This window comes from Amblyomma maculatum, chromosome 1 (assembly GCF_055883805.1).
Source record: "Amblyomma maculatum isolate TAMU_Amacu chromosome 1, ASM5588380v1, whole genome shotgun sequence".
Lineage (NCBI taxonomy): Eukaryota > Metazoa > Arthropoda > Arachnida > Ixodida > Ixodidae > Amblyomma > Amblyomma maculatum.
In genome coordinates, this window is record NC_139344.1 from 103239348 (window position 1) to 103266107 (window position 26760).

The 26760-nt window shown below is 49.9% G+C and overlaps 2 protein-coding genes across 3 annotated transcripts in view; one reads left to right on the top strand and one right to left on the bottom strand.

Moving 5' to 3' along the window:
- The window catches only part of LOC146203351 (uncharacterized), a 205774-nt gene extending 187933 nt beyond the window's left edge, over positions 1-17841 (top strand). Inside the window, exon 6 of the mRNA XM_084588706.1 lies at positions 17687-17841. Coding sequence (XP_084444832.1) covers positions 17687-17826 — 140 coding nt within the window. The 3' untranslated portion in view covers positions 17827-17841. The remainder of the gene's footprint in view (positions 1-17686) is intronic.
- Positions 1-26760, bottom strand: part of Rhp (GTP-Rho-binding protein rhophilin) — a 176732-nt gene that overhangs the window by 117334 nt on the left and 32638 nt on the right. The window lies entirely within an intron of this gene.

Here is a 26760-nt window from a genome sequence, read left to right on the forward strand (position 1 = left end):
CCGGAACGGCCATCTATACCGGAGAAGTCGTTTGTTCGACAAGAAATCCCTGTCGCCAGCAGTAGACAGGATGACGTTCGCGAACGGTATATATATATATATGGTATATAACGGTATATATATATGGCAACGGACGTATACGTTCGTTGCCACTCGCTGGTTCCGCGAACAAAGCTGGCGAGGAGAAATTTCGCTATCACCGTCTAGCTCGCCAAAACACGTAGCCGGTAAGAAGCGCTCTCGATGTGGCGTTGATGAAACGATTGAGCACCTCCTTTGTGATTGCCCTGTTTTTGCAACCGAACGACTTGCGCTGCGTACTGCATTGGATCGTCTGGACGCTTACCCCTTAATGGAAGGGAAGATCTTGGGACCATGGTCACAAAAGTCATCTGCGCTCAAAGCCTACAAGGCACTACTACGCTTTTTAGGAGGGACTATAGCCTGGTTGAAAGACTATGACTTTCTCACCTCCTCTCCACTTCTACCCTCCCCCTTTAATCCCCCATTCCCCTTCCCCAGTGCAGCGTAGCCAACCAGAATTCACTCTTTCTAGTTAACATCCCTGCCTTCCGCCCTCCTTTTTTCTCCTCCTCCCTCATAAACTGCAGTAGTCGCGGAACCCTGGCGTGTTTTTTGCATACACGGGCGGGTTCTCTTGTAGTCTGGGTTGGGTTTGGTTTATGGGGTTTATAACGTCCCAAAGCGACTCAGGCTATGAGAGACGCCGTAGTGGAGGACTCCGGAAATTTCGACCACCTGGGGTTCTTTTACGTACACTGACATCGCACAGCACACGGATGCCTTGCTTTTCGCCTACATCGAAAAGCGGCCGCCGAGGCAGGGATTCGATCTCGCGTCCTTGGGCACAGTAGCTGAGCGCCCTAACCACTGCGCCATCCCGGTGTAATCGTTCAACGTTTGCAATGCATCGTTTCTAACGTAACAACAAATTGATAGTGATGAGATGCGACAAATTACGCGTTTTCAGCTCGGCATAAAGGGGAGAAAATTGAAGCCACTTTTTGTCCACCTTATTTCTTAGACTGCTACTCGCACCACCCTCGCCACAGCCACCATTGCCACAGGGCCTCTGTACCCTAAATGTGAATTTCTAGATATAGTCAAAAGCTTCAGACACATGACGGACAGCTTCTTCATGCCATTTAATGTCCAAACAAATGGCCTACTACGGGCAGTCAGTAACCCGTCGGCGGTCCGCGAAATAGAGGTCAGCGGTTGGACTTTCGTCAGGACAAGCCGAGTTATCGGTGTTCTCTGTTTCATATTTGACGACCGCTGACAGACCGTGTTTTGCGAGGCTTCGCGAGAAACTGCGAGACGTCAGTTTCTACGTAAGATGCGTTCACACTGATTATGAGTGAATATTTTACCTCACACACTTGCGTAAAAGCCACCTCCCCCAGCTTGGGAGCTAATAATAATAATAATAATAATAATAATAATAATAATAATAATAATAATAATAATAATAATAATAATAATAATAATAATAATAATAATAATAATAATAAAAGAACGGCAAAGCGCCTTTAGCGTATGTATATCCATCGATCAGCCGGCACGTTGCACAATGAACTATCATGCAGTGGGACAACCAGACTCTATTGCATGTATGCCTCGCCACCATGCAGGCGTGCCTAGGGAAATTCTCAACTCGCCTTGCTATAGGCATTCGCCCTGGAAATGATCGAAACGTGATCGCGCCGTTGCTCCGCTACGCAAAAGAAAGAACGAGGTCGTGCATCCACGCTATAGCGCGGTGGGCTATCGGCGTCGCTGCCTAGAGCTCTTCGTATCGTACTATTACGATGCTTCGGACCTAACCACCGCTTATCACAATGACCTAATCATGAAACCGTTTTACCAACAGCGTAATATCCTCACATTGAAGTGAATTGATATTTATTCCCTCAACACCTTGTCACCGAAGCGAGTTAGAAAGCGGGCAAGGCAAAAGCCGATTCGCAACGACGACCGGAGGTCACACGTGCAATCGATGCGCCGTGACAAACCACCGGCTAAACCGTCATTACGATCGAGCGTCAAATCGAACCAAGCACCTAACCAGCTTGTTTATTTGCGGGTTGTTCCTGCAGGCGGTTGTCGTACGCCATTTAGGTTTTCAACGCGCTATCTCTACAAAGGGCCTACCAGGCCAAGGCGCGAGTGAGCGAACGGCGCTAGCGTCGACCTAGGTAGCCTATAGGGAAGCAAGTGGGATCAAGTGACTGCTCTTGCTGCTGGAGCAGACGCTCGATTGAATCTGTGCGCTTTCAAAAGCTAATGGTCGCGCTTATTTCTGTAGTTTTGGTTGATAACGAGTGCCATCGTTGTACTTTTTCGTTTGGCATCGTCGCTGAAGTTTATTTAAGCCGTTGGCACGGTTTGTTATTGCTCTGTACTCGGACATACGCGACGGAACCCGGCGCAAGCTCCCATCGCCACCCGAAAAATAACCTCACGGAATTTTCCTTATTCAAGATTTGAATGGGGAAAGAAGCGAGTGGTCGTTCTCATGTGTGCAGCGGACATTTCAGCGACCAAGGTTTCGTCCATGAAGTTGGCACTAAACAGTTCGGCGAGCAGCGGCAGAACGAATGACGTGCGCGTTTTAATTTGGGCTTATCACTTGTGAAGCTAACGAACACCTATAGTCAGTACGAAAGAATTCGCTGCGTAGGAAGCACTTCTTCACATTTGCTGTAAAAATTAAACCACGTCTTCCCCACACTCTATCTTGTCTGTTCGACTATGTTCAAGGGAGCAGGTGAACGGCAGCGCTTCCACCGGCGCTATTCGAAGACGTCCAGCATCTGTCAGGCGCCTGGCAGCACTGTTTCCTCCAGCAAAGAATTCTTCTAATTGAGATTCACTGCCAGCTTACGGGTGACTGTTGTATGGAAGCTTCAGTTCTTCTCATAGGTCCGCGGCCTCGCCAAAAAAAGGAGAAAAAAAAAAAAAAAAAACCCTCATCAACCGGGTCCACACTTCGGCAGCTAGCTGATACGATGAAGTGCTGTTTTGCTGAATCATTGGGTCTAATTTACCTCAAATTAAGCTTAAACAGGCCCAAACCAAAGTGTAAATAAATATACGTGTTAATGCAGCCTTAGCGCGCAACTGAACTGGATAGGAGTTCAACGCGCGTTATCCCACTTAAAGGGTCACGCGGGGCTCCCAAGAGGTGGCGCCATGGTATGTCCTCGCGCCCCATTATAACAAGAAAAAATCGAGTGGAACGCTGCCGTCTCAGTGTGAAGCTTACACCCACGAAAATCTCGATCAAAATAGCGAACCCTTGCAAGAGCGTATGCAGTATTTTGTACATCCTTAGCATGACTCTTTCGAGTGATCCCAATTATATATGCACACATATTTTTGCGTTTACCTTACTCCAAAAAGAAAAGCAGGAAATGATATAGCCACTTTAAACGCATTTCTAGCTTTGCTGTCAGTATACAGCCGAATAATAAATTAGCAACAGTGAAAAAAAATATAGAAATTAGTTTTTAGGAACACTATACTCTCTGAGTAAGAATTACTTATTCCTGAAATTCGATCCAGATTAAGTGTCGGGGCCTCTCTGATAAAGTAGGTCCATCGGCGTGTCATTCTGATATGCGGAAACGTTTAAACCAAGAGAAACGTTTCCTGAAATCGATAATTATTGGTGGTGGTCCGTGACGACGTCAAAGTGGCGACCGTAAAGGTAGGGTCGGAATTTTGTTAATGCCCACACAATTGCCAAACACTCCTTTTCTGTAACTGAGTAGTTGCGTTCAGCTTTAGAGAGGATACGACTCGCGTACGCGACGACGTATTCGTGAAAACCGTTTTTCCGTTGTGCCAAGACAGCTCCGAGGCCAACGCCACTCGCATCAGTATGGACCTCGGTGGATGCTGTCGGGTCGTAGTGGCGAAGGATTGGTGGCGAAGTCAAAAGACGGCGCAATGCGTTGAACGCTTCGTCGCACTCGACCGACCACGCAGTTAAGTCACTGTTTCCTCCGAGTAGTTTCGTCAGGGGTGCAATTATCGAAGCAAAATTCTGCACGAAGCGCCGAAAATAGGAGCATAGACCTATGAAGCTTCGAAGTTGCTTGAGAGAAACCGGCTTAGGAAACTCCGCCACTGCGCGCAGCTTGGCCGGATCAGGGCGAACACCTTCCTTAGAGACGATGTGCCCCAAAATAGTCAACTCCCTGGCACCGAAGTGACACTTCTTGAGATTCAGCTGCAGGCCGGCGTCAGTAAGGCAAACCAAAACTTGCCGCAAGCGCTCTAGGTGCGTAGCGAAGTCGGTGGAAAATACAACAATGTCGTCCAAGTAGCAGAGGCAGATGTGCCACTTGAACTTCCGCAAGATGTTATCCATCATCCTCTCGAATGTGGCGGGCGCATTGCACAGACCGAAGGGCATCACATTAAATTCATAGAGGCCATCCGGCGTCACAAATGCGGTCTTCTCTCTGTCACAGGCGGCCATTGGTACTTGCCAGTAACCTGAACGTAAATCAAGAGATGAAAAGTACTCGGCACCTTGGAGGCAATCAAGAGCGTCGTCTATACGCGGAAGGGGGTAATTGTCCTTGTGGGTAATTTTGTTGAGGCGCCGGTAATCAATACAAAAGCGAAACGAGCCATCTTTCTTTTTCACTAGCACCACTGGTGAGGACCAGGGGCTTTGTGATGGACGAATTACACCACGTTGTAGCATGTCCTCAACTTGTTCATTGATCACGCGACGCTCTGCCGCTGACACACGATAGGGGCGCTGTCGAAAAGGCGAGTTAGAGCCGGTCTGAATGTAATGCGCGACTGTTGAAGTGCGGCCGAGAGGTGTGTGGGCGGCGTCGAAAGCAAAGCGAAATGTCTGTAAAAGGGCCGCGAGCTGAGTCCGGTAGGTGGAAGGAAGAGCGTCATCGATGGCGGTTCGGAAGAAGTCGTCTGGCAACGAATCAGGCGTCGGATCGGACTGCAGAGCATCAATGTAGTTACTGCGGTAGGTCTCGGAGGCATCCAGGTCAGAGAGAAGGTGGGCTGGTTGAATGGAACCGGGAGATTCCCCACGTAGCAGAGTAATCGGGCGTGGGGACGGATTGTAGATGAGTAGCTTCGTGAAGCCACCGTGAACATCGAGAACAGCAGATGGCAGCGGCAGGTGCTTGCGGTGGATGAAGGATGCAGACGGTGTAAATAAAACACTAACGTCTGACGCGGCAGGACACGAAAGAGGCACAAGGGCACAAGCCTCTGGTGCTACGTCGACATCTTCAGCGATGGTCAGCTTTTGAGGACACACTGAACGGTTGTCGTCGGGCAGTGCGTCGCACAGTGCAGAAAATTCTACTTCAGCTCGGGCGCAATCGATCACGGCGTTATTTTTAGACAAGAAGTCCCATCCGAGGATCACGTCGTGAGAACAAGATGACAAAACTACGAACTCGACACTACAAAATACCTTCAATGACGACACGCGCTGTACATGCTGCTAAAGGTGCAATCCTCTCTTCACTGGCAGTGCGGAGCGACAAACCGTTAAATGACGTCGTAACTTTTCGTAATCGTCGGCAGAGTCGCTCATGAATCACTGACACTGCAGCACCCGTATCGACCAGCGCATATACGGACAGACCATCGATAGAAATCATTATAACGTTCGTGGGAGAAATATGAGGCCTTGTGCTTTTCGCAGAGTACGCAGTTCTTGCCTCAGGAACCGCGGAGCTTAGTTTCCCTCATCAGCAGGGGGTGGTCGCCGGCGCATTGGTGACAGTGACCTGCGACGTGGAGAAGGAGAACGTTGGGTCGTGTACGAACGCTGTTCGGCGGCGTATGCAGGCGAAGACGGTGCAGAATGAAGCAGCGGTGGGGAGTACTCCGAAGACGCAGGCTCGGGACGCGCAGCCATGCGGCGACGGCACCGACGGGCCACGTGTCCAGGGCAACCACAGTAGTAACAAATTGGGCGATTGTCAGAAGTGCGCCACGGGTTGTAATAGCGCGGAGTCGCAGGATGAAGCGGAGCCGTTTGAGGAAGCGGTGCATGGCGTAGGACAGGCTGCACGGGTGGTAACGGCTCAGGCGGAGGCCGCGCAGCCACTGCCGCGTAGGTCAAAGGGGCTGGGACAGATGGTTGGCTATATTGTAGTGGTGCTCCGACGTATGTCAAGGGAGCAACGGCAGGAGCTTCCGGGAGCGTGGGAAGTGCTTCTGCGACTTGGTCGCGGATGACTTGCTGCAACTTTGGCGCCAAAGGAGAGGAAGCGTCAGTACGATGGGGAACGAGGGACAGTTGACGGGCAACTTCTTCTCGAACGAACTGCTTGATTTGTTGCAGCAAGGGGGACTGTTCTGCGTCAGCTGTTAAAGCTGCAAGAGGCTCCTGGTGTGAAAGCGAAGAACGAGTGATTTGACGGCGCTTGCGTAATTCCTCAAAGTTTTGACATGCACTGATGACGTCGACCACGGTTGCTGGGTTTCTGGCCAGAAGCATCTGGCACGCGTCATCGTCGATTCCTTGTAAAATATGACCAATCTTGGCATGTTCTGTCATTGAAGCGTCCACGCGCTTGCACAGGTCTACAACATCTTCAATATAACTCGTAAAATTTTCGCCGGGTAGCTGTGCACGGCGGCGCAAGCGTTGCTCAGCGCGCAGCTTGCGCACTGCAGGCCTGCCGAAGATATCAGAAAAAGTGGTCTTGAAAGCAGACCACGAGGAGATATCGGCCTCGTGGTTGCGGAACCACAGGTTAGCAACGTCCGTTAGGTAGAATATCACGTTATTTAATTTGAGACCGTCGTCCCATTTGTTGTGCGTACTGACCCGCTCATATGATGACAGCCAATCTTCCACGTCGTGGTCCCCGGTTCCGCTGAAGATTGGAGGGTCCCGTTGGCGCAAAGCTCCAGCGCAGAAGACGGGGGACGAGGAGGCGGTTGGACTAGGAGTGGTAGCATCGGTCATGGCTGTTGTCGGTAGTGTGCGGCTGCGAAGCTCCAGGGCGGCAGGAAGTCCTGACCTCCACCAAGTGAAAGGGGGTGTTTACTGTCCTTTAACAGGGATAATAGCCCTGTCGAAGTTTCACGGCGAACCACACAAGAACACAGCCAGTCTCAGTCTCCACAAGCGAGCACGAGCAGCGCAGCGGCACTTCGTCGTCCTTATCCTCGTCTTCGTGATATTCTCACCTACTTAATCCTCGTCTTCGTATATCCTCGTGTAGTTCACTACACTAAGTACAACCAAGGCCGGACATGAGCGGCGGTATGCTGCACTGCGCCTTCACCACACAGCGCACATCTGAATGCCCGGTGCATATATACTGGATCGAAGCCAAGAGATAGCGCCGAGCTGTAGGTAAATATGGACAGAGTGATGTCAGCACGAGGCTTTTTGCAGAGCCGTACAAAAAGCCGATACGTCCTGTATGACCTTGCTGATATATGTTCTCTTCTTGCTCGCGATCCACTCGCGTTCGATCTCTGAGCGTGGAAGCAAAGCTGCCGATGCATGATATGCAATTTGTGATCAATAATTTCAATTATAAAAACAAGAAATTAAAACCCCAACGTTGGAGTTTATGTGTCGTATCGTGTGTGCTAACACCCCCCACCCACATACACACAAGCAAATACAGATGAATGAAAATTAAATCAAAACAAGCATCTTATTACTTTCGCAGCTTCGAAGTGAATGCTTAAAACTAGAGCATTGGCGGGCCATTAAGCGGGATACATTCGGACGGAGATAATGTTCAAGAGTGCTTTGCAGGCGGTTGAAGGCCTCGAGCTTACTCTGTACTTACTTTCAGTATGCATCCGCGCGAAGTCAAAATGTACCAGTGAAAATAAGAATTTCTGCTGTCGGTAATTTAGATTACTATACCATCACCGAGCCTGAATTCTCGAAGCGTCCACAACTACAGAGAAAAAGAAAATGGTGAAGATAACAACTTCCAAACGACTCGGCTGAAGGTAAAAATCAAACGCTTGTCTCGGTGCCCGTATGTCCAAGTGCGCAGGGGGTTCCGCTGGTGAGCATCGTGCAGTGAAGCCGCAGCCCGCTATGCCAGTCATCGACAACGCCGATTAATTATTGATTCAACGAAACACTCTCTCCCTTAAATTTAAATATACGCTATTAATATCGTCAAGTCGCGAAGCTGACATGTGTCTATAGAGCTACCTAACTTATTTTTTAGCAGGAGAGCGGTAATGCGTGATTTCTACATCCACTTTCAAAACAGCTAAAGTACCCAGAACGCAAAAAGTACTACGCAGCACGATTACGTATACGGCAGCCAGCGAAGGCTAACAAAGGGGAATGGGTTTCCTTTTCTTAGTTTCTGGTGTCCTAGAAAATTATATAACGCAATTATTAATCAGCTGCAAGATAAGTGATTAGAAAGTAGGAGAAAAAATCCCCTAGCGAGATCCGGATTTCGCACGTACGTGACGCTCTACCAACTGAGCTCCACCAACGCATCGCGCCCAGTCAACACTGGCCAGCCCCATTCAGTCCAAAAATCAAATCACCCCACCTCTACTCTAAAAAATAACGCAAATAAATGTCAGATGAGCATCGTGAGCGAGACATCCGATGCGAGCACGCCAAAGAACAAATGGCCGCTGTCTAAACAGGAACTACCGCCGAAATAAAACATATTTAAATGACGCGCCGAGAGAAAACGGCGATGGCGAAGCGCCGATCAGTTTACATCGGCGGCGGCAAAACGGGGTCTCGGCGGACACCCCTAAGCCTGATCGGAAGAAAAAACGAAATTGAAATACACGTGCACTGGGCTCCGTTTTGTTTTTGTCTTTCTGTCGGGAAAATATTCTCGTCGCCATTTTGAATTTAGGTACCGTTCCAAGAACCCTTCTCATTCCCCCTCCCCCTACTCTGCCGTAATTTAGACTTGCGCGTGGGGGGACATGCTGGGAATTTTAGGGTACTTTCGCAGGTATTTGAAGAAGAGACATCAAGAGAAGGAAGTGCACGTATCAGGTATCAGGGCCAGGCACGGTACGTTTGGCGTGGAATACCCAACATAGAGAGAGTGGTCGAAACAGGTTTACGGCACACCGGCAGCCGGCGACCAGAAGACCACCACCGCCGCCCACTCTGCTCGCCAGGCTCAATCTACGAGAGACAGGACAACCGTCATGAAACAGTGGGCACATTCGATTTTCCAGTCCCGGACTACTTGCTGACAGGTCTCGACTTAGGCTCTGACAGGAAGCAGCGTGAGGGTCATATGACCTTGCAAGCTCCCTCAATCGCTTAATTTTAGCCGCTTTTAACCGCTCTTAGCCCGATAGCAACCATTAGTTACCACCACTCAGTTTTATCGCAGTGACACCGTGCGCACGTCTATCTCTTGGCGTACGTGTAATACTAAATTATAGATAACAGAGGCGGAAATCCGTAGGTACTTTTCGCGAATGGAGCGTGACATGCCATTCTTCACGGTTTTCTTGCAGTTGCTGCTCACGAAGTTCTTCTAAGGGCACAGCTCACCGCGCTCGAAAGCTGACGCGTTTGCATAAGAATTTACAGCAAGTGTTAGCTGCTCCAGCGCAAATCGGTTCACTTGCGCTGAATTTCTGGGCAGCACGAACAAACAATCCGTGCTCTGGACGCTTCCGTGTGCAGTGGAATTGAAAACAAGAAAGCGAAGACGCAAGATTCAAACGTCTTAAAACTGCTTAGGAGTCACGGTATCGTACGTAGGAACACGAGAAGTACTCAGAATGCGCTTGGAGTCTAACTAAAAATGACCGCTAGCCCAGGAGCTTTATTGGTGGGCGGTGCTTTCGAGCTGCCCGAGGAAAATCGAACGCCGGACAGCTGTCAGCATGCAATTAGTCCCGGACAGTCTGGAACTGAATGTACCCAGTGAGGGCTAAGTGCATGGACGAAGATTCATTGACGTCAGTGCGCCAGCGTATTCGTCGCAACGTTTACGCATATATATATATATATATATATATATATATATATATATATATATGCTTAATACTATACAGCAGGTCGCGGAATTTGCTATGCGCAAAGAATAAGCAACGCCTGTCCTACTTTTCTGTATGGCCCCTCGTGCTTAGCGCTTTTCCTTTTGTAGTTCTGTTATTCCCCTCTCTAAGCTACGGGTTTATAACGCCCACCGATGTGAATAAGCGACGCGAATCGTCTCCAAACAAGACCAGAGGAAAATAAATATACCAAAAAACAAAAAAGGAAACGTGTACCCGTCCATCTAGTTTGCCAAGCCAACGCAGACGAAAACAAGCTTGTAACGAGTATATTCATGCGGCAGGATGCTATCCGACCCGCACCGTGGGACTGATAAGGTAGCCGCAATCTGCCCAGGGCGCCGCCAACAGAGCGCTACACGAAATTTCAACCTCCGTCCCAAGCGGGACCAGCCTGCGTGAACCGGGCTGCATCAGCGAACTCGAACACGTTATCGTAATCTCGCGAGACTTTCTTTGGCTGCGCTATTTTGTTGCTCAACGCCGCCATCCTGCATTGAGACACGCCTCCAGGCAAGCCAGCTGTGCGCGCCAGGCATTTCTCGGGGAGGAGCCGCATTTGATAGAGCGGAAGCAAGAACGTTTAGCATGTTTGCGACAGACAGCGGCTCGCCGTTGACGACGATGATGATCCGCGAGCTCAAATGGCGACAGAAGAAGTTATGTGCAGTATACTCTTCGTGCCCTTGCATCAGCTCAGAGAGTACTGGTGCTCGAAATTACTGCCAACAATAACGATGCGCATCTGCGCCTTTAGTGCGGTGCGCGAGCAGCTGACATTTCAGACGATGGGCAGCTTTTGTAGTGGACACTGACATGGGGATATTTCTTCCCAAGTCCAGCCTAGTATATCTGTGACACATGCGCGTCTGCGGCCTCTCGTCCGGCCCCTTCCTCCCCCTCGTTGGGAAACAACAATGCGCGCGAAGGCATTTCTCGCCATTATGCCACGCGGCATGCGGCGGAATGTGGACTGCAAGCCGTCTTCGGGGAAGGGCCGCCCCGCCCCCTCGGGTCAGCGCGGGGCGTAGCAAGGGCACTTATTGCACGGCGGGGCCCAGCGCGAGGTGCGTCGCGTCGAAAAACGACTCGCCCGGCGGGCAGGGGCGACCCGCTCGAGCGGTCCTCCGCCATCGCGCGGGTCACCACTGGAGCGCGTCTCGACTCCCGAACACGCCGAAGGGGCGCCCGCCTGGTCGCACGGGGGAGCGTCGGAGCTAGCTGCCCGTTCTGGAGGATGACGTGGAAGTCATCTCCGGTCCTGACCGAAGAGAAAAAAAGTCAAGTGAAAGTAGGAAGCCTCAGATCGTCGTCTATTGAAAATCAACAACAGCAAAAAGGAGAGGCTGAGAAAAGGCAGCGTTTGATGTAATTGCGTAGCCAAGAGTGTGTGAGGAAACATCTTCAGCTGTGTGAGACCAGGGCTTAAAGTTAGGAAGGTCTCAGGTGTTCTGAGACCCTCCACCAGGGGTCTGAGATAACCCCCTGCCCTATACACTCCAATGTATAACGCCTGTGTGAATTCTTTTTATTCCTGTCAGTGGTTGTTACAACATTTCTTCGTTCTTTCGGCATTGTTTGCAGAGAGAGCCATATTTTCTAAACCCCAAGACAGAGAACAGTAATTTCTGCCCTTTGCATAAAACGATGTGCAAACCAGGCCATCAGCCGTTTTCTCCCTTTCTATTTCTTTTTCCACTTACGCTCGAATCATCAGATCCCCTCCAATGTTGCCAGACTTAACCAGTGTGTCGCATCGAAGTACGTTAAAGTGGAGGTGCCACGTTAATTCCGTGCGAAAGAAAAGCATCGAGCTCCCTAATCAGTCTCGTAGACATTACAGAAAATAACGAGCCTTGCTACGATTACTCCACCTGAAATGTTTAACTGATTACAGTGGTCAATTACAGCCCCAACTGAATAATTAATGAAACGTGATCGATTACTACTGCGTTATTTTCCTTGTAACTGATACTGCTAGAGCACAAATTGTTGTTCGGTCCACAATCAACAAGTGCGGCAGCTTGATAACTTTGTTACACGTTGTTAATTCTTAAGAGGATAATTGTTTATCAAAGTTGGCGTAATTTTCTCACGCTTCCCTGTGAATACATCGGGAGCTGCACTAAACGCGCTGTCTGCATGTGCGCCGGAGGGAAGGGCCCAGCACTGCGTGTCCTGTTAGCGCTCTCAAAAGACGCTTCGGGTGGGATCAGAGAAAATCTAACGTAAATTGTCTGCAGGTGATTTCTTCGGAACATCAGATGCGGCCTGCGGTGCTAAGCGTGAACGGTTAGGTACCCATTTAGCCATAAATAGAAAAATCACAACGAACACGAACGGAAGTTCGCGTCCCTCCAAGAGGTGGCCATATCTGCCCAGCGTAGGTCAAAAATAAAAATAAATAAATAAAGCCGCCTTTTTTTTTCTTTTTTTTTTTGTTTTTCAAAAGAAAAATGCGTACGCAGCATCGTCTGCGCAGTATGCTTGCGCGCGATGCATATCCGTCGTCGATCCGATCTGTCAAAAAGGAAACATCTCCGCAAGCACTGCTGTTTGTCGCCAGGTTGAGGTTCTCAAAGCTGGCTGAGACTTGTTTTTTGGAAAGAAAAAAGAAGCTGATCACCATGCTATAATCGATTAGAGGAAAAAGTAATTCAATTGCACGGAATGCTCCAGTTTGAAAAAAAAAAAAAAGTCACTTTATATTAAAATTCGCACAAAACGTAAATGATTCTATGTAATCAATTACTTGTAATGCGTTATTCTGGACAGGCAATATACTATACTACTGGCTGAGCCCCATAAACGCTTCTTGGGTCGGCCACCGCCTCGGCACGCAGCGTGCTTCACTGTAGAAGCGCATCAGCCGAGTCTCTCAAGAGGTGGGAGGGCTGCCAGACAGAACTGCGCAGGGAGAATGACCTCTGAACCTCAAGAATGTGTTTAAACAATCTCTGCTCTCGCCCGAATCCTAAGAGCTATTCGGCCGGCGGGCGCTACGCGGGCGTGCTTGTCCGTAAGTATAGCATATTTGTTGACAAATTTCGTTTTCTTCTATCAAACTGCAGCACAAACACGTACTGCGTGCATTCATAAGCTTTATCACGAAGTCTGCGAAATGGGGCACGACTGCCGTTTTCCAGTAGCGACATGTCGAGAAGCGCGCACTGAATATAGGTTTTGCGCGGAAAACGCCCTAGAACATGGGCAGTGCCTTGCTGTGCAGCTAGCCAAAAGTGAGACTGTAAGGTGCACTGATCGCTCAATTCACAACAAAAACACAAGATCGGGGACATGCGTAATCCACTCTGAAGGGAATTCCCGAAAAAGTATTTCTCTCGAACGCTATGACGGCGCCGACACGTACACAGGCAGCAGAGAGGCCACCACATCCGTCAACCTGCGGGGAAACTGCCTCCTCCCCGCCGGGCGGCGACAGCGAGTGGCAAGGAACCATAAACCACGAGCGCCTTTGTTTCGCGGGCGGCGCCCTGGGACACGCCTTGAATCAACCGAGAAAGCCCGGGTCACTGATGACGTCCAACAATGGCAGCGCCGTCGCACGTGTCGAAGCGGCAGTGGACGCGAACGGCGCGCCCAGAAAGCCGCCGCCTCGCGGCGGGCCACAGGAATCGGCATTGATCAAGCGCGCATCAGCGCGGCGCTGAGCCGTCTTCGGAGAGACTCTTGCGCGCGGTTGCATCTTCTCAGAGGAAATTACTGTCGCACCTCTTCACACCTATAGCAACAAAGTTACGGTCACGTGTCGGCCCCATAACGAAGCTTTTGTATTTCCAGATGCTTTTCTTTTGTTCTCTTCTGCTGTTGTGCTTTACCGTGAATCCGTACCTGTGGCTTGAATGCTTACGTGCACATCGACGTTTGCCGCTAAACATGGCGAGCATGACTCTGGGGAGGTGGCAAGGGAGCGTCCACTTCTTTGACCACAGAGCTATGACGATCGAAACCCACAGGACATCTCATGAGGCAACTAAAAGGCAATTGTCAAAGCACAATAAATCATCCCGAAACAAGCAATAATACCTCTCATTTATTTGAGTATGCGCGGGCATAAACAGGCAGCATGCTGTGGAAAAAATAACGATCTCGAGCATATGCTGCATTAATCTCATTAATCGTCACTGAATGTTTTTTTTTTCTTTTTCTTTTTAGGGCGAAATGCATACTTGGCTATGTTTGCGAAAGCGTGTCCGCAAAACGTAGAAGCAAAATGTAACGTGTCAAATGACGTCACAGTAAGATGAGACTGGATGGCCATTTTTTTAATCTACACCAGCTACACTAGTGTACGAAGCAAATCTCGAATACCTCCAATGGTTTTTTGCTACAGTAGGAAAGCTGGTGTAGGTTAGAAAAAAAGGCCCTTAGTAGTCATGAATGTGTACGTAATGACAAGTGGTATATAAATGTCATGTCTAGTCATGTCATATGAGTCATTATAGTTTAGTCATGAGTCATAATCACTTTACAGGAGACAGTCAGATCAGAGATCTAATGTGCATCACTATCGACTCCATGACTTGTGTAAGTCAATCAAAGTCATGACCACGACTAGTATCTAATCATGGCTCACGAAAGTGCTTAGTCATGACACTCAAGGAGCTACTAAAGAGCAGCCGACGCACATGATTTCGCATTTCTCCAATGCAGATCTCTGCAGTGCTGAAAAAGTAATGTTTTTTTTTTTTTTTTTCGAACTGAGTATACTGGGAGAGAGATTTAGAACTTCTGAAAATGATGTCTAACAGTTCGCACTCTTCAAGTAGACGCCCCTGTACTGACGCTCTGACAGCTGAGATATTGAACGTACCTTACATGGCATTTATGCGATGCTCGTCAGCACGAAGCACTACGATACGCGATGCACGTATGGGAAGTTATATGCGTCTAGCGCGCTGCAAAGCGCAGAATACAGACTTTCGCTCGAAATTCTGTCTTTCGTGACACTCGTCAGGGTCTCCTGCAGGCGCAAACAGGTTGAGAACACAATGGAATAAGGATTCCATTACACGTTCAATCCTGATTGCAGCTTGCCTCCGCGGTAAGTGCTTATCCCCCTCACTCCTCCCCGAAATACAAACAGACGCTGAAAGCACAGCACATCTGGGTCACGCGAACCTTGCTTTAAAGTTCAACCCGAGGCATCAATGTGGAACGACATACCACACAATAGCAATCAAAGAATAAGCAGCGCCGAGTCGCCACGGGTAAATCGGCACCGATATACGCAGCCTCGCTGACCTATTTTGACCAAGAATGAAACCGGTATCAACGGAGGCCGAAAAGATTCCACCCACGAAACCAACCGAAACGCGTATACCGTCCCAGCGACCGAGCGATACCTGCATTGATGTTCGCTCTCAAAGAAAGAAAGAAATGAGCGGAAGAAAAGAAACACAACAAGCGACAGATTACAAGTTATATTCGTGTTCGCGACTAGAGGTCGCGAGCTGGATGCATACACTGGCCACCGCAGGTTAGGCGCTGAATGGCTTCCTTGGGTCTTGAACGCGCGTAGCCATGCAGGGAGAACGACTTTGGACACGCGAGAGACACACCAACCATGAAACGTCCATGTCGCGTCACATGCTCAGGAACACGGCCGCGGGAACATTTATTTCTGAGCCTTCGGATAATCGATTCCCGTCCAAAGCCGTCTTCGTTTATATATGAACATTCGAATGACCAGGCTGGCACAATCACAGCATGGTCATTCGGATGAGTCCGCAGAAACTTCCGGACGATGATGGTGTACTGACAATATTACAGGATTCTGGGCTTTGTCGACACAGGACAGGTGTCGACAAAGCTCAGAATACAATAAGCTATAAGGTTGAGCCACAGCGGGTGCAAACTTTGATGACTGGCACACGAAATTCGCTTCAACAGAGATCAACTTCGCTCGGCATTGCTCTACTTTTGCATCAAATGCATGTCAGGTCCTGCTTTAATTGCAGAAAGGTGCCAAACATTAGCAAAAAAAAAAAAAAAAAGGGCGGGTTTACGTGCGTTATAGGCGAAGGTGATGCTTGGGACGACCTCACATAATGCGCCAAGGTTGCTTTTTTTCTGGAAACGAGGAAGGCGCTAGTTTGCTCCGATTTACGGCCAGCGTATACCTGAACACACAATTTAAAACCCGCAAAAATGGACGCAGAAAAATAAGGACACACATAGGAAATGCACAGATGCAATCACGTTTTCTTCATATCATAAGCGCCCGTTTTCGGCCAGTTTAATTAACTGTCTGCGGGAGGGAACTAGCCCGGAAGGTCTTATTAAAGTGTGCCGGAGCTGTGTTTGAGATTTATAGTGCTTTTTTGGTACTCCCGTGCGTGCGAGGCTGTGAAACAAAGTTCTTCCGTTTGGATATACTTCTAAACTTCTTCGTGAAATCAAGCCAGACATTTAAATGAATTCCCCAAAATCGACTTCGCAGATGTATTGGCTTGAGCGCGGGTTGCAGCCTGGAGAAACAAAATTGATTCGTAAAATCAGCTGTAAACTACAACTCGGAGTCGATACAGAAATACACGGTACTTGCCATGAAAGACCGACCGCGGCTGCAGAAACTGCTTTCATTTCCAGAAGCCGTGCACACAAAGGGGAGAAGGAGCACGCCGTTTGCAAAGGTCACGTGGAAACAATAAATGGCGATTCGTTATTCCAATAACCAATTAACGGAATGCAGCTGTCGTCTACAGGTGCGGTAAGGTCAGAATTACGTTTATATGGCGCAATTTGGCACGCCTTACACCGCAGAATTCTTTCAGCATACTGCGGCTCTCGTTCACACCTGAATATTCCATTTACACTGGTGCGGAATGTTAAATGATTTATAGACCTCAAAGGCCCTTCCTATCATTGAATGCACACGCCGCGGGCGACCTTATTGCGCTTTTGGAACTTGACGTGAACGTATCTATCTCCTCCCGAGTCCTCAGCATCTCCTAACGGAAACGCAACCACCAGCTCACTACGAGGATACATACGGAGCGATACGGTGCTGCCCTAGGCAATCTGATCCCAGTTCTATCGACATTCCAGTGCTTCAGGTGGCATCATGCAGCTACGGCCGCGCATAGCCGGACAGCTTAGCAGGGCCACCGGTGCGGGGCCGCGCGCATTGTGGCGCAACGGCGGCAGATCCCGCACTGCGGCGAACATCATGATAGACACGAACCCCAGAGTCCAGCCTTTGACATTCTAAGCTCGTCTGCTGCGAAAAACCCGTCCCACCAAGCGGAGCTGATTTGGGTGCCGGCGCACTCCGGGAACCCTGGCAACGAGGCTGCCAACTTTTTAGCCCGAGGTACCATACACCGGGCACAGGAAGCCTCCGACCTGGGATTCACGAGGGAGCGCATGCACACTTTCAGCGAGCTGACCGAGGCCTACAGAGCCACTCGGCAGCTATACCCTCCGCCTCACTCATCCCTAGACAATAGACGTGCCACTATTTTGAGACGTCTCCAAACGCACACCTTCCCAGCCCCTCAATCTCTTTCTTACTATCATCCCCTCTGTCCTACAACCGCATGCACCCTCTGTCCCGAATCACACGCTAACGCCCTTCACATCTTAACACTCTGCCCGGCAGACCCTCCCCCGCGGGGCCTGGAGCACCTTATCACCTGGGAGGACTGGGAGGCCCTGCTGCGCTCTACGGACCCGGCTGATCAGGAAACTGTCACAAGCCGGGCTACCAGCGTAATGGACATTTGGGGCATGAACGCTTGAGTACAGTGGGGCCGTGCGGGGGCCCAGGGATCTGCGAGTCCCAAACTCCTTTGCTCAAATAAAGTTTTATTCGTCCATCCATCCACGAACCCCGTCTTGAAGGAACCGGCTACAGCGCATCCCGCGCCAAACTGTCACAAGAGGTGCAGATGTCCTTGGCCAATGGCCCTCGTCAACCACGATGCCCGCACGCTCCGGGGCCGGCACGGCTGAAGCGCAAGACTCGAGCGCCCGCAGTTGGGCGATGCGACCACAGACGCGCAGCGGCCACGATCATCTGGATTTCAATCATAAGAACAGACTGAAGGGGAAGCTGTTCAGCTGCACAACGAACCGCATCTGTGTTCTTTTTCTGGCTTTACTCTTTCAGAGGGTGAAAATCGATGTTTGTTTTTAACTCAAATTCGGCTAAAAACCGGGATTACTTCGCAGAAAACTACATAGTTCGAGAATTACCGGGTAGTATTTTGCAGCAGGAACCCATTTAGTCACAGCGCTTGTTTTTATGTGGCATATAATTAATGCGCTCTGTTTTCGAGCTTGGAAATCGCAGGTCCGACTGCAAAAACGTTTCTGAAATCAGATATTGTTTTTGTTGTTTTTAAATGCAGCGTACATTATTACCGCCTCCTGCGCAGCACTTCTGCGTCCGAGCAAGGCCTGCCTGCCCGAGTTGTTTGCAGAGTGCGACAACCTTCATCCAGCGCCACAAGCGGTAATTTTTAAGGCAGACGAGTCACGAAGGAGGACGTCACATCGTTAGTGTGGGCACAGCGCTTGACGCCAATGGGACGACTGGTCAGCATTCATGTTTTGGATTGGCGCTTCCAAAACTATTGCTTGAACCTGGCCTCAAGTTGATGACCGTCACGAAACAAGATCGTTAAACGAATACAGCAGTGTCACAAAGACGCTCGGTTAGCTGATACCCATGTTTTGGCATCTCGTTTATTACATGTACTGTTAGAACTTGACCCGAAATTAGGCCGCGCCATGAATAATAAGTCTTAAAAGAGGACTAAAATGATCAGTTAAACGAAAACAGCCCTCTGGAGTAAGCTCAAGATATCCGCTATACTTTATTCGCAGTGTTTCCAGTTCTCTGCGCGCGAACACATACTTTGTTAAGAAGGTGAATTTCACGGTAGAATTCAGATTTAACGAGAACTTTAAAAAACTGTTCTGGGTGAAAGAATAGGGTAAAACTAAATTTTACAAGGAAACGAAGGGTCCTATACGCGCCTGCCAGAAGTAAAGGGAAGGCAAAATTAGTCGAAATGTTTTTTATTTCCTTGCACGAAGAGCCTAATTCCATCCGTCTATTCAAGGATGCATGAAATAACAGATAAAAGTAAAAACGCTCAATTACATTGCCTTCCAAATGGAAGGCAATGTAATTGAGCGTTTTTCGGACGATCCCTGTAGACATGCAGAGCTGTACTCTACCTGCGGGGCGGCAGAAAGTTAGGTGGGCGGATGAGGTTAAGCAGTTCGCAGGGGTCAAGTGGATGCAGCTAGCACAGAACCGGGTTAAGTGGAGAAATATGGGAGAGGCCTTCGCTCGGCAGTGGGTATAGTCAGGCTGATGATGATGATAATGATGATGACTCTTCCTGCATGCGCGAGTCCCACACTCGGTGCAAGTACTTCATCTTGCGACAAGCTTGAAATTCCAATTGCTAACCAAATATGATGGAGTGTACAACGGTGGCCTTGACAGGTATCGGTGACTTTCTTATCTGAGTGAAACGATATTCTTATTACTAACATTGCCTCCATTAAACACATTCGCCTTCCCACAGGGTGGTGCTGCCTTAAGTTCGCGCCAACACATAGCGAGTGCACGAGCAGCCTATGGACTCGTTTCAAGACTATCGGGCGTTCCAGGGCATTTTTGAAAAATAGATAAAACGATCGTTTCTGCGACACTGTGATACCACTGTTGGCGGACGTTCGAAAACAGGCGAATAATGATAGCAATATTGCTTGATGAATTTTTATCGCAAACTTTTCCAGGTGCTTGGTTGTTTTTAGTAGCAGCCAGGCGTTAGCAATCAGTCTCTAGAATTAGAAAACGCGATTGCACTCGACGCTGCGGCTCGAGGAATATCGTTGCTCCCGTGCCAAAAACAAAAGCGCGCGTCTTTGGCAAACACCAATCAATGAGTCTAAGAGCAATTCTTCGTGGCGTAGGTATCGAGTGGAGTGACTCTCTCTTGTGTGGGCTGGAACAGCGAGCAGTGGTGAGCATCACAGCGACATAAACACCGTAAACGGAGCGAAAGAAACGAGCTTGATGTTCATATGACCTCCTGGACCAGGGAGCGGTTTTTTCACCCAGCGCACTCATGTCCCAGACAATAGTAAGGTTTTCAGTCTCCTAGCGCTCTTTGCCGTGCAGACGCACCTCTTTCGCTCCGAATACTTATTGTTCGACTGCAGACACTTTGCTTCAGCGAGGTCCTAAAATGTGATGCACCAAACCGCATGATACGTCTCAAACTATACAGCCGACAACGACGCGGTCAAAACGAGTGTGTCGCATTACTTCACAACGCTGATAGTTATGCTGATAGTTTCTTTGCACATTTTAAACGCAATACATACGATTATATGGCGGATTTACGTGGAGACGTAAGCCGATGCTGGCGCTCACTTTGCGGACAAATGTGACTCTTCGTCGTCAGTCGCCTGCTCTGCAGAGCAGACGTGATTAATAAGTTTCTCCCTTCGTGGAAACGCCGATCTTACGGTGCGACGCTGAGAACGGTCAGTGGCCCAGTTTTTTTACTTTTTCTGCCAAAGATGGCGCTGCACATCGGGAGCTGCAGTGCCGCTCAGCGATGCTTTTGGGAGCTCATAGAGCAGAGGTCTCGACACCTTGTTGCTACGAGGCAGTCATCGAGAAAATTACGTTCCTCGCGGCCAGGAGCCAGAAAAAAAAAAAAAAGAAAACAAGGCAGACACAACATAATAAACAATTGAAAACAAAAAACAAAGTAACAATAACAAATAAAACCAATCAAAACGAGTAGCTCCCACACCGCCCTCTCCCATTTTTCGTGGAAAAGAAAATCGACTCGTGGCGCCGTCCAGCGACGCCGGACGGTTGCCACTTCAAGACTTCCCCACATCCCATCCCCTGGACGCCAAGAGTGCCGCCACGACGTAGGCCGGCATAACCTGCGTCCATTACCCCAATAATACCCCAAAGACCTCATCATTATCATCGTCATCAAGGCGGCTCGGAGAGAGCTACGGAAAGGGCATGAAGGCATTTATCCTCAAAAGAAAAAAAAAAAGGGGGGGGGGGGGTATTCCTAGATGAAAGCGAGGGCGGGTTGTCCGGCACCTCGCCGGTAGCTGACGTCCGTCCGATGTTCACGCAGATTAAGGGGCCAGTGCCTCTTTTCATTGTCACAAAGCACTTGTATCGTCTGGGGACCAGGTCGTTTCCTTGCTTTTAATCGGAAAACGAGCCTGGTGATCAAGCGGCTCGGGGAGCTCGCAAGGGCTCTGGGAACAAGGATGAAATATCCCTGACAGCGATCGAGACGCTCCAGGGGCCGCGCAGCAGTGCGCGCACCCGTGACAGGGCAGTGGTGAACCTCTCTGCATTCACCAAACAGGCGGGCTTGAAGTTGCGCTTGCTTTGCACCAGGTAGTGCGCGCGTGACACGAATGCTCCGTGTGTGCTCCTCGGACTTATGCTGCCGGGCGCCCCACCCCGGCAGCTTGCGCACTGTGTAGCGAGCGATTTGTTTGCGATAGGACGCTACGTGCTCGCGGCTAGAGTACACACACCCTTTTGACTATATCGTAAACAATTCCAGTGGCCGCTCGCGCGCCGTCATTTGTGGACAGTGCTTGGACACTTGCGCGTGAGCGACGCGAACTCGCCATTTTTTTTTATATCTTGTAAATAATGTACGTAGAAAGCTCCCCTGTCCTTTCTAGATATCGCTCCCAGCTTCCCCTCGCTATCCTCTCCCTATCTTCTTTTCTTTCCCGCCGGGCGCAGCTCGGGTGCTTCAGAGTTTAGTTAGCAGTTGCCACGGCCGGTAACACTCTTTTCCTTCCTTTTAGTTAGATTATTCAATAAGTCACTACCACCCACCACCACGCCCTACAGCTCCGCAGGCCGCGTGTTTAGACACCTGGTACAGAGACTGTCCTCTGGCCGGTACGCCTTGCATGCAATGACGTAATGGACGGTACTCGTGACCTACAGAGGCGTGGTTCAAATGGAAGATAAGTGCGAAGGCTGCGATTCTCTGCAGCACTACAGGAGGGTACAGGCGATGGGAGCGTAGCCAACGAAAGCGCTCGAAGCAATAGGCGTTGCACAGCCACGAAAATTACCGGACTGAAATAGCTTTTTTCCTTCACTTGAAAGGAAACACTGCGGCCTTGCGTCCCCCAACGGCAAGCTCACCAGCACACAGTTGCCGTCAAATTTGCGTCCTCTTCTCAGGAAGGCCAAAAGTGCGTCTTGACAGGAAAGAAACGACCTGTGCATGTGAGGCAGCCTCATACAACCGAACTAACTATTCCGACAGAATTAGGAGAACACTGGGGGGAAATTTAGTTTTCCTTAAGAGTGTTACTCGATAACGCTCTTTCGCGTAGAGGCAGCTTGCCCGGCTTGCGATCCTTGGGGCAGATGTTCGACCAAGCTATTCGTCTTTAGGCGAAATTGCTTCTCTCTGACGTCACGCGCCCCTCAACCAATCGGGATTTTTCCGACGGCCGTGTTTTCTTCCGAACGGGACGTTTAACACTTTCGAGTAAGCAACGAGCGCAATAAGCAGTGAAACCTTGTTAGACGCGACCGCATCTAGAATTGCGAATAAACCAGCGCTGCAAAACCATACCCCACCATACGGCGGAATACTGCGACGAAATAACAGCGCTCGACTTCAGGTTTGATGCGTACAGCTGTGTTCCTGCATGCACAACACCAGCACTTTTCGCGAGTGTATAGTAGTGCTGCTTCACTAGTATTTTCACAGTCCTTCTTACTACCTACTGAGACGCAGAGACGCATCGGAACGCGGCGGCAATAACGGAAATCATGCCATAAAAACTTATACTATAAACTTGTCCTATAGCTGCAACTCAACAAGTAGCAGCACCAGATAATTTTGATGGCCTTCTTTGGATGCCTTATCGAAGATACGACAGGCGACGAGACGCCTCCTGTACCTTCCGTAAGGCATCCAAGGAAGGCTGTCGAAAACTTTTTAAAAGCAATGTGTGCTATGCTGTAACCTCGCATCTCGTTCCGCACGCAATGCACCCTTTCACGCAACCACCACCGGTCCGCAGTGCGCAGCAAAGCTATTTCATGGTATACCAGGGAAAAAGACGGAGATGTTACATACATATGTTGCCTAAACGCGGCGGTGCCGTCATGCCCCAAGAAGCAACTTCTACATGCATACTCCGCATCCTCCTCATCCTTTCGCTCAGCTTCCAAATAAAGTTTTCGGTACGGAAAGGAAGCAGCGCAAATATATACACGCGACATCACGGCATTGATTTCAGTGGTGGTGACAGATGACACACAGAGCTTTTATTAGCAATCATGACTGCGGCGACAGTTGATGGAAATATATCGAGAGTCTCAAAAGGACGGAGATGTAACCATTTGCGCTGAAATTCTTGCCCCTTGTCCGCCGTTACACGTGGAAATCTCGCGGCGCACGTATGTAAAACGGGAAAGTGGCAGGGTCAATGGGACCTAACGTCTCGAAGCTATTCGCGCAGCACACGGGTGCATTTTGCGCTTAGATCCCGCTCAGAAACGAAAAAAAAAAAAAAAACAATAAATAAATAAACAAACCGTAGTTATGTCTATTTGAGTGCTTTAGGCTTTTTGTTCGTTTTTTTTTTTTCCGTTCCCCACCACAGCAGCTTTATTGCACGAACAGCTCTGGAAGGAATGCAGATAAATCATCACCCCCCATTTCCATCATCATCTTTGCCGGTGCCAAGACGCGACCAGCGCACTGCCCAATAACCGCTGGACCGCGCGCCCGCGTCAGCCAGAGCAGGTTGAGCGTAGGGGCTCCTCAAAGGTACAGGGAGGAAGGGGGGCTAGCATGGCCAAAGGCGCCCACTCTTTCGTGACTCCGCATCGCGCCGCGTTTTCCAGAACACAATCGTGCGCCGGCAGAGAAAATAGGCTCCATTGGAGCGCACAATGACGCACAGAATGATGTGCTCAAGTGCCCTCTTTGGAGAAGAAAAGAAGGCAATGGACAAAAATGGCCCCCATACCATTCCTTCGCGAAGGCAGAGGTGCGACACGCACGCAGTGTATAATGCGACGCGTCGCGGCCAGCGGAAATCTTTATTTCAGCCTTTTATAGTGTCACTTCCACAGCGCTAAACTGCGGCTCATTTTTGATTTCCCTTGCTTCCTAACGTTCCACCATCCGGCACAATGCGGATCAGCCCAGATGCGACCGGTGAGGCAGTACATAACATTGGCGCGCCAAGGATTTCGCGCGCTTTCTCCGACAGCACGCGCATTCAACTTTCCCCGGGCTTCGGCGGAAGAGGCGTTCGGTCGAAGTGTCCTCGGCAGCACGATGTGCGCCGCCCTTGGACGCTGAGCCAAGATATGCGCCAGGCGTCGCTGACTCCGGAAGCTTTCCATCGTTCCCGAATGCCGGCGGCTCGCCACGCCCCCGCGTTCATTCATCGCGCGTAGACAGCGTAAAACGAACGGTACTCCAGCGAGGTGGGCGGCAGTTACCGAACGCCTCGCATTAATTACACGCACGTTTCCACGCACTCCGCCCAAGTTCGCGCTAATCGGGGCTCAATGTCGTGGGGTTTATGCCCTGCCCATCAGCGTGACGCCCACCGTCCAATACCATGCATTCGCGACGAACCATCCGCTGAACAAACGCATAGGTGTCAACTTTGCGCGCTACGGTCAAGGACTCCCCGGCGCGACTTGGCCACTCTAATCCACGTTCCCACAGGCGCGCCAGGGTCATCCATTCTCCGCTCGGTCTTGCCTCTGCTGAGGTGGTCGCAGGGGTCGCTGGCCTCCGCGGAATCAAGCAAAAATGCGCGCCCGGGAGCTTTAAGCGCCAGGCTTCGACGCTCGGTGAAGGGCCGCCACTTTGTCGTCGGAAGCGTGTCAATGTCAGCAAACAAGTCTCGTTCGGCGAGAGCGAAGCGGGCAAAGTGCGCGCGCTTTTATTGCGCCCGCCAAAAAATGCGCTCGGTCGGCCTCGTTTGCATACACAGTGCCCTTTGTTCGCAGAAGCCCCAAAGGACGCGTACAACGAGGTCACATATTTTTAGGTAAGCACCGGTCCCGCTTTGTTGCCACCGAAGAAGCTACCTGCTTCGCTCGTGCAACACAAGCGTGGCCGAAAAGAACCTAAATGCGACAGTGGACTGGATACGCCGAATTCTCAACCATGTAAGTGACCCGATCGTTCAGAAAACGTAAACACGCGCCCCAAAGGTGTGCAACAAGTTTCAATTAGCCCGGATAAGCGCTGAATCGAGAAATGTGCTGGTGTTCCCGATTCCCCAGAGATGGCCGTGGAAATTACATGGCTAAAGTTTCAGCACTTTAGAATGCCTACTATTTCATAACATCGCCTCGGTCCATCCCGGCGGCCGCACTGTTTTGGAAACAATATGACTGTAGCTTCGTTTACATGAGCCAGACGATAAAGGGTCAAGTTGACTATAATGCCGACGTCGTGAACCCGTTTCGCGTACAACATTCTGCAATTCTGCAGTGAAGGCTAAGCTGGAAAGGGCAGGAGACGGGCCTGTGTACCCCTGGAGGAATGGGTTGTTCGCTGAGAAAACTAAAAAACTGAGGTAGATTACTCCCCTGTATGGGAAGGTGACAAAAGGCAGTCTCTTTCCTCCCAAACCTTTGCTGTATAGAGCCACACAAAAATTATTCCCCGCGAGGTCAAACGTTCCAATTTTACGCGTCACGGCCGACTTCACACAGGGGGTTTACATGAACCCGAAAAAGTCGGGTCGAGTCGGCACGTCGGGCTGAAAACTGCATGTCGGGATAGAGTGTCGAGCTAAACGACCGTCGAGTCGGGTTGGCTCGACCTCTCGACCCGACCCGCTGGGCGAAAAGCATGTAGACCAACACCGTGTTTACAAACAAAGGGGGCGCTCGCGGCGTCGCAGTTGACTGGGGGTGAAAAATAGGGTTAGCGCCCATAGGAATACATGGAACCGAAATATTTCTAAGTAGTTTTGTCATTTCACGGGGCACCTGTGATGTCGTTATTCGGTACAAAGCAACTATGAACATCCTAGAGCAGATCGTCAAAATATGAAATCTCATTTCCGAGGCGAAGTATTTTTAAAACACAGCGAAACATGTTGGGGTGTGAGTTGGGAGGGCGACCCGTAGAAATACATGTAAACACAACTTACCGGAACATTTTTCTCATTTCGCAGAGCATCAGAAGTGGTGGCCGGTCGTTAAACGTTGACCAGCGCTTTGAAGAAGTGTGTGATAAAGTATGGTGCGTCATTACGGAGGCAGTCTACTTTTAAAACTCCCCGAATAACCTGTGTTATGAATCTAGACACCGCCAAAAGGCAAGCTGGGTGTAGCGAATCGCGCAGTTTTGCTTACAGTTTGATATGTTGCCGCATAGGGTAAATAAGCTTGATAATACTGTCGCTCCAGTGATACGTGCAAGACAGAATTACATTCAAAAAGCAGTTGTCAAACGCCATACGACAATATGAACCGAACGAGATTCGCGCATTGCAGCAGACGACAGCGTAGCTGGCGATACCCATCGCGGCCGCCTCCAGCTCCGGAGCGTCTGTTAGCGACAGCGGGTGGTGCATGGTCGTCTGCAACTGTGCGCGGTCAGTTTATCGTGCTGTGAGCGGTCCCGCAAGTCGTTAGACTTGCAT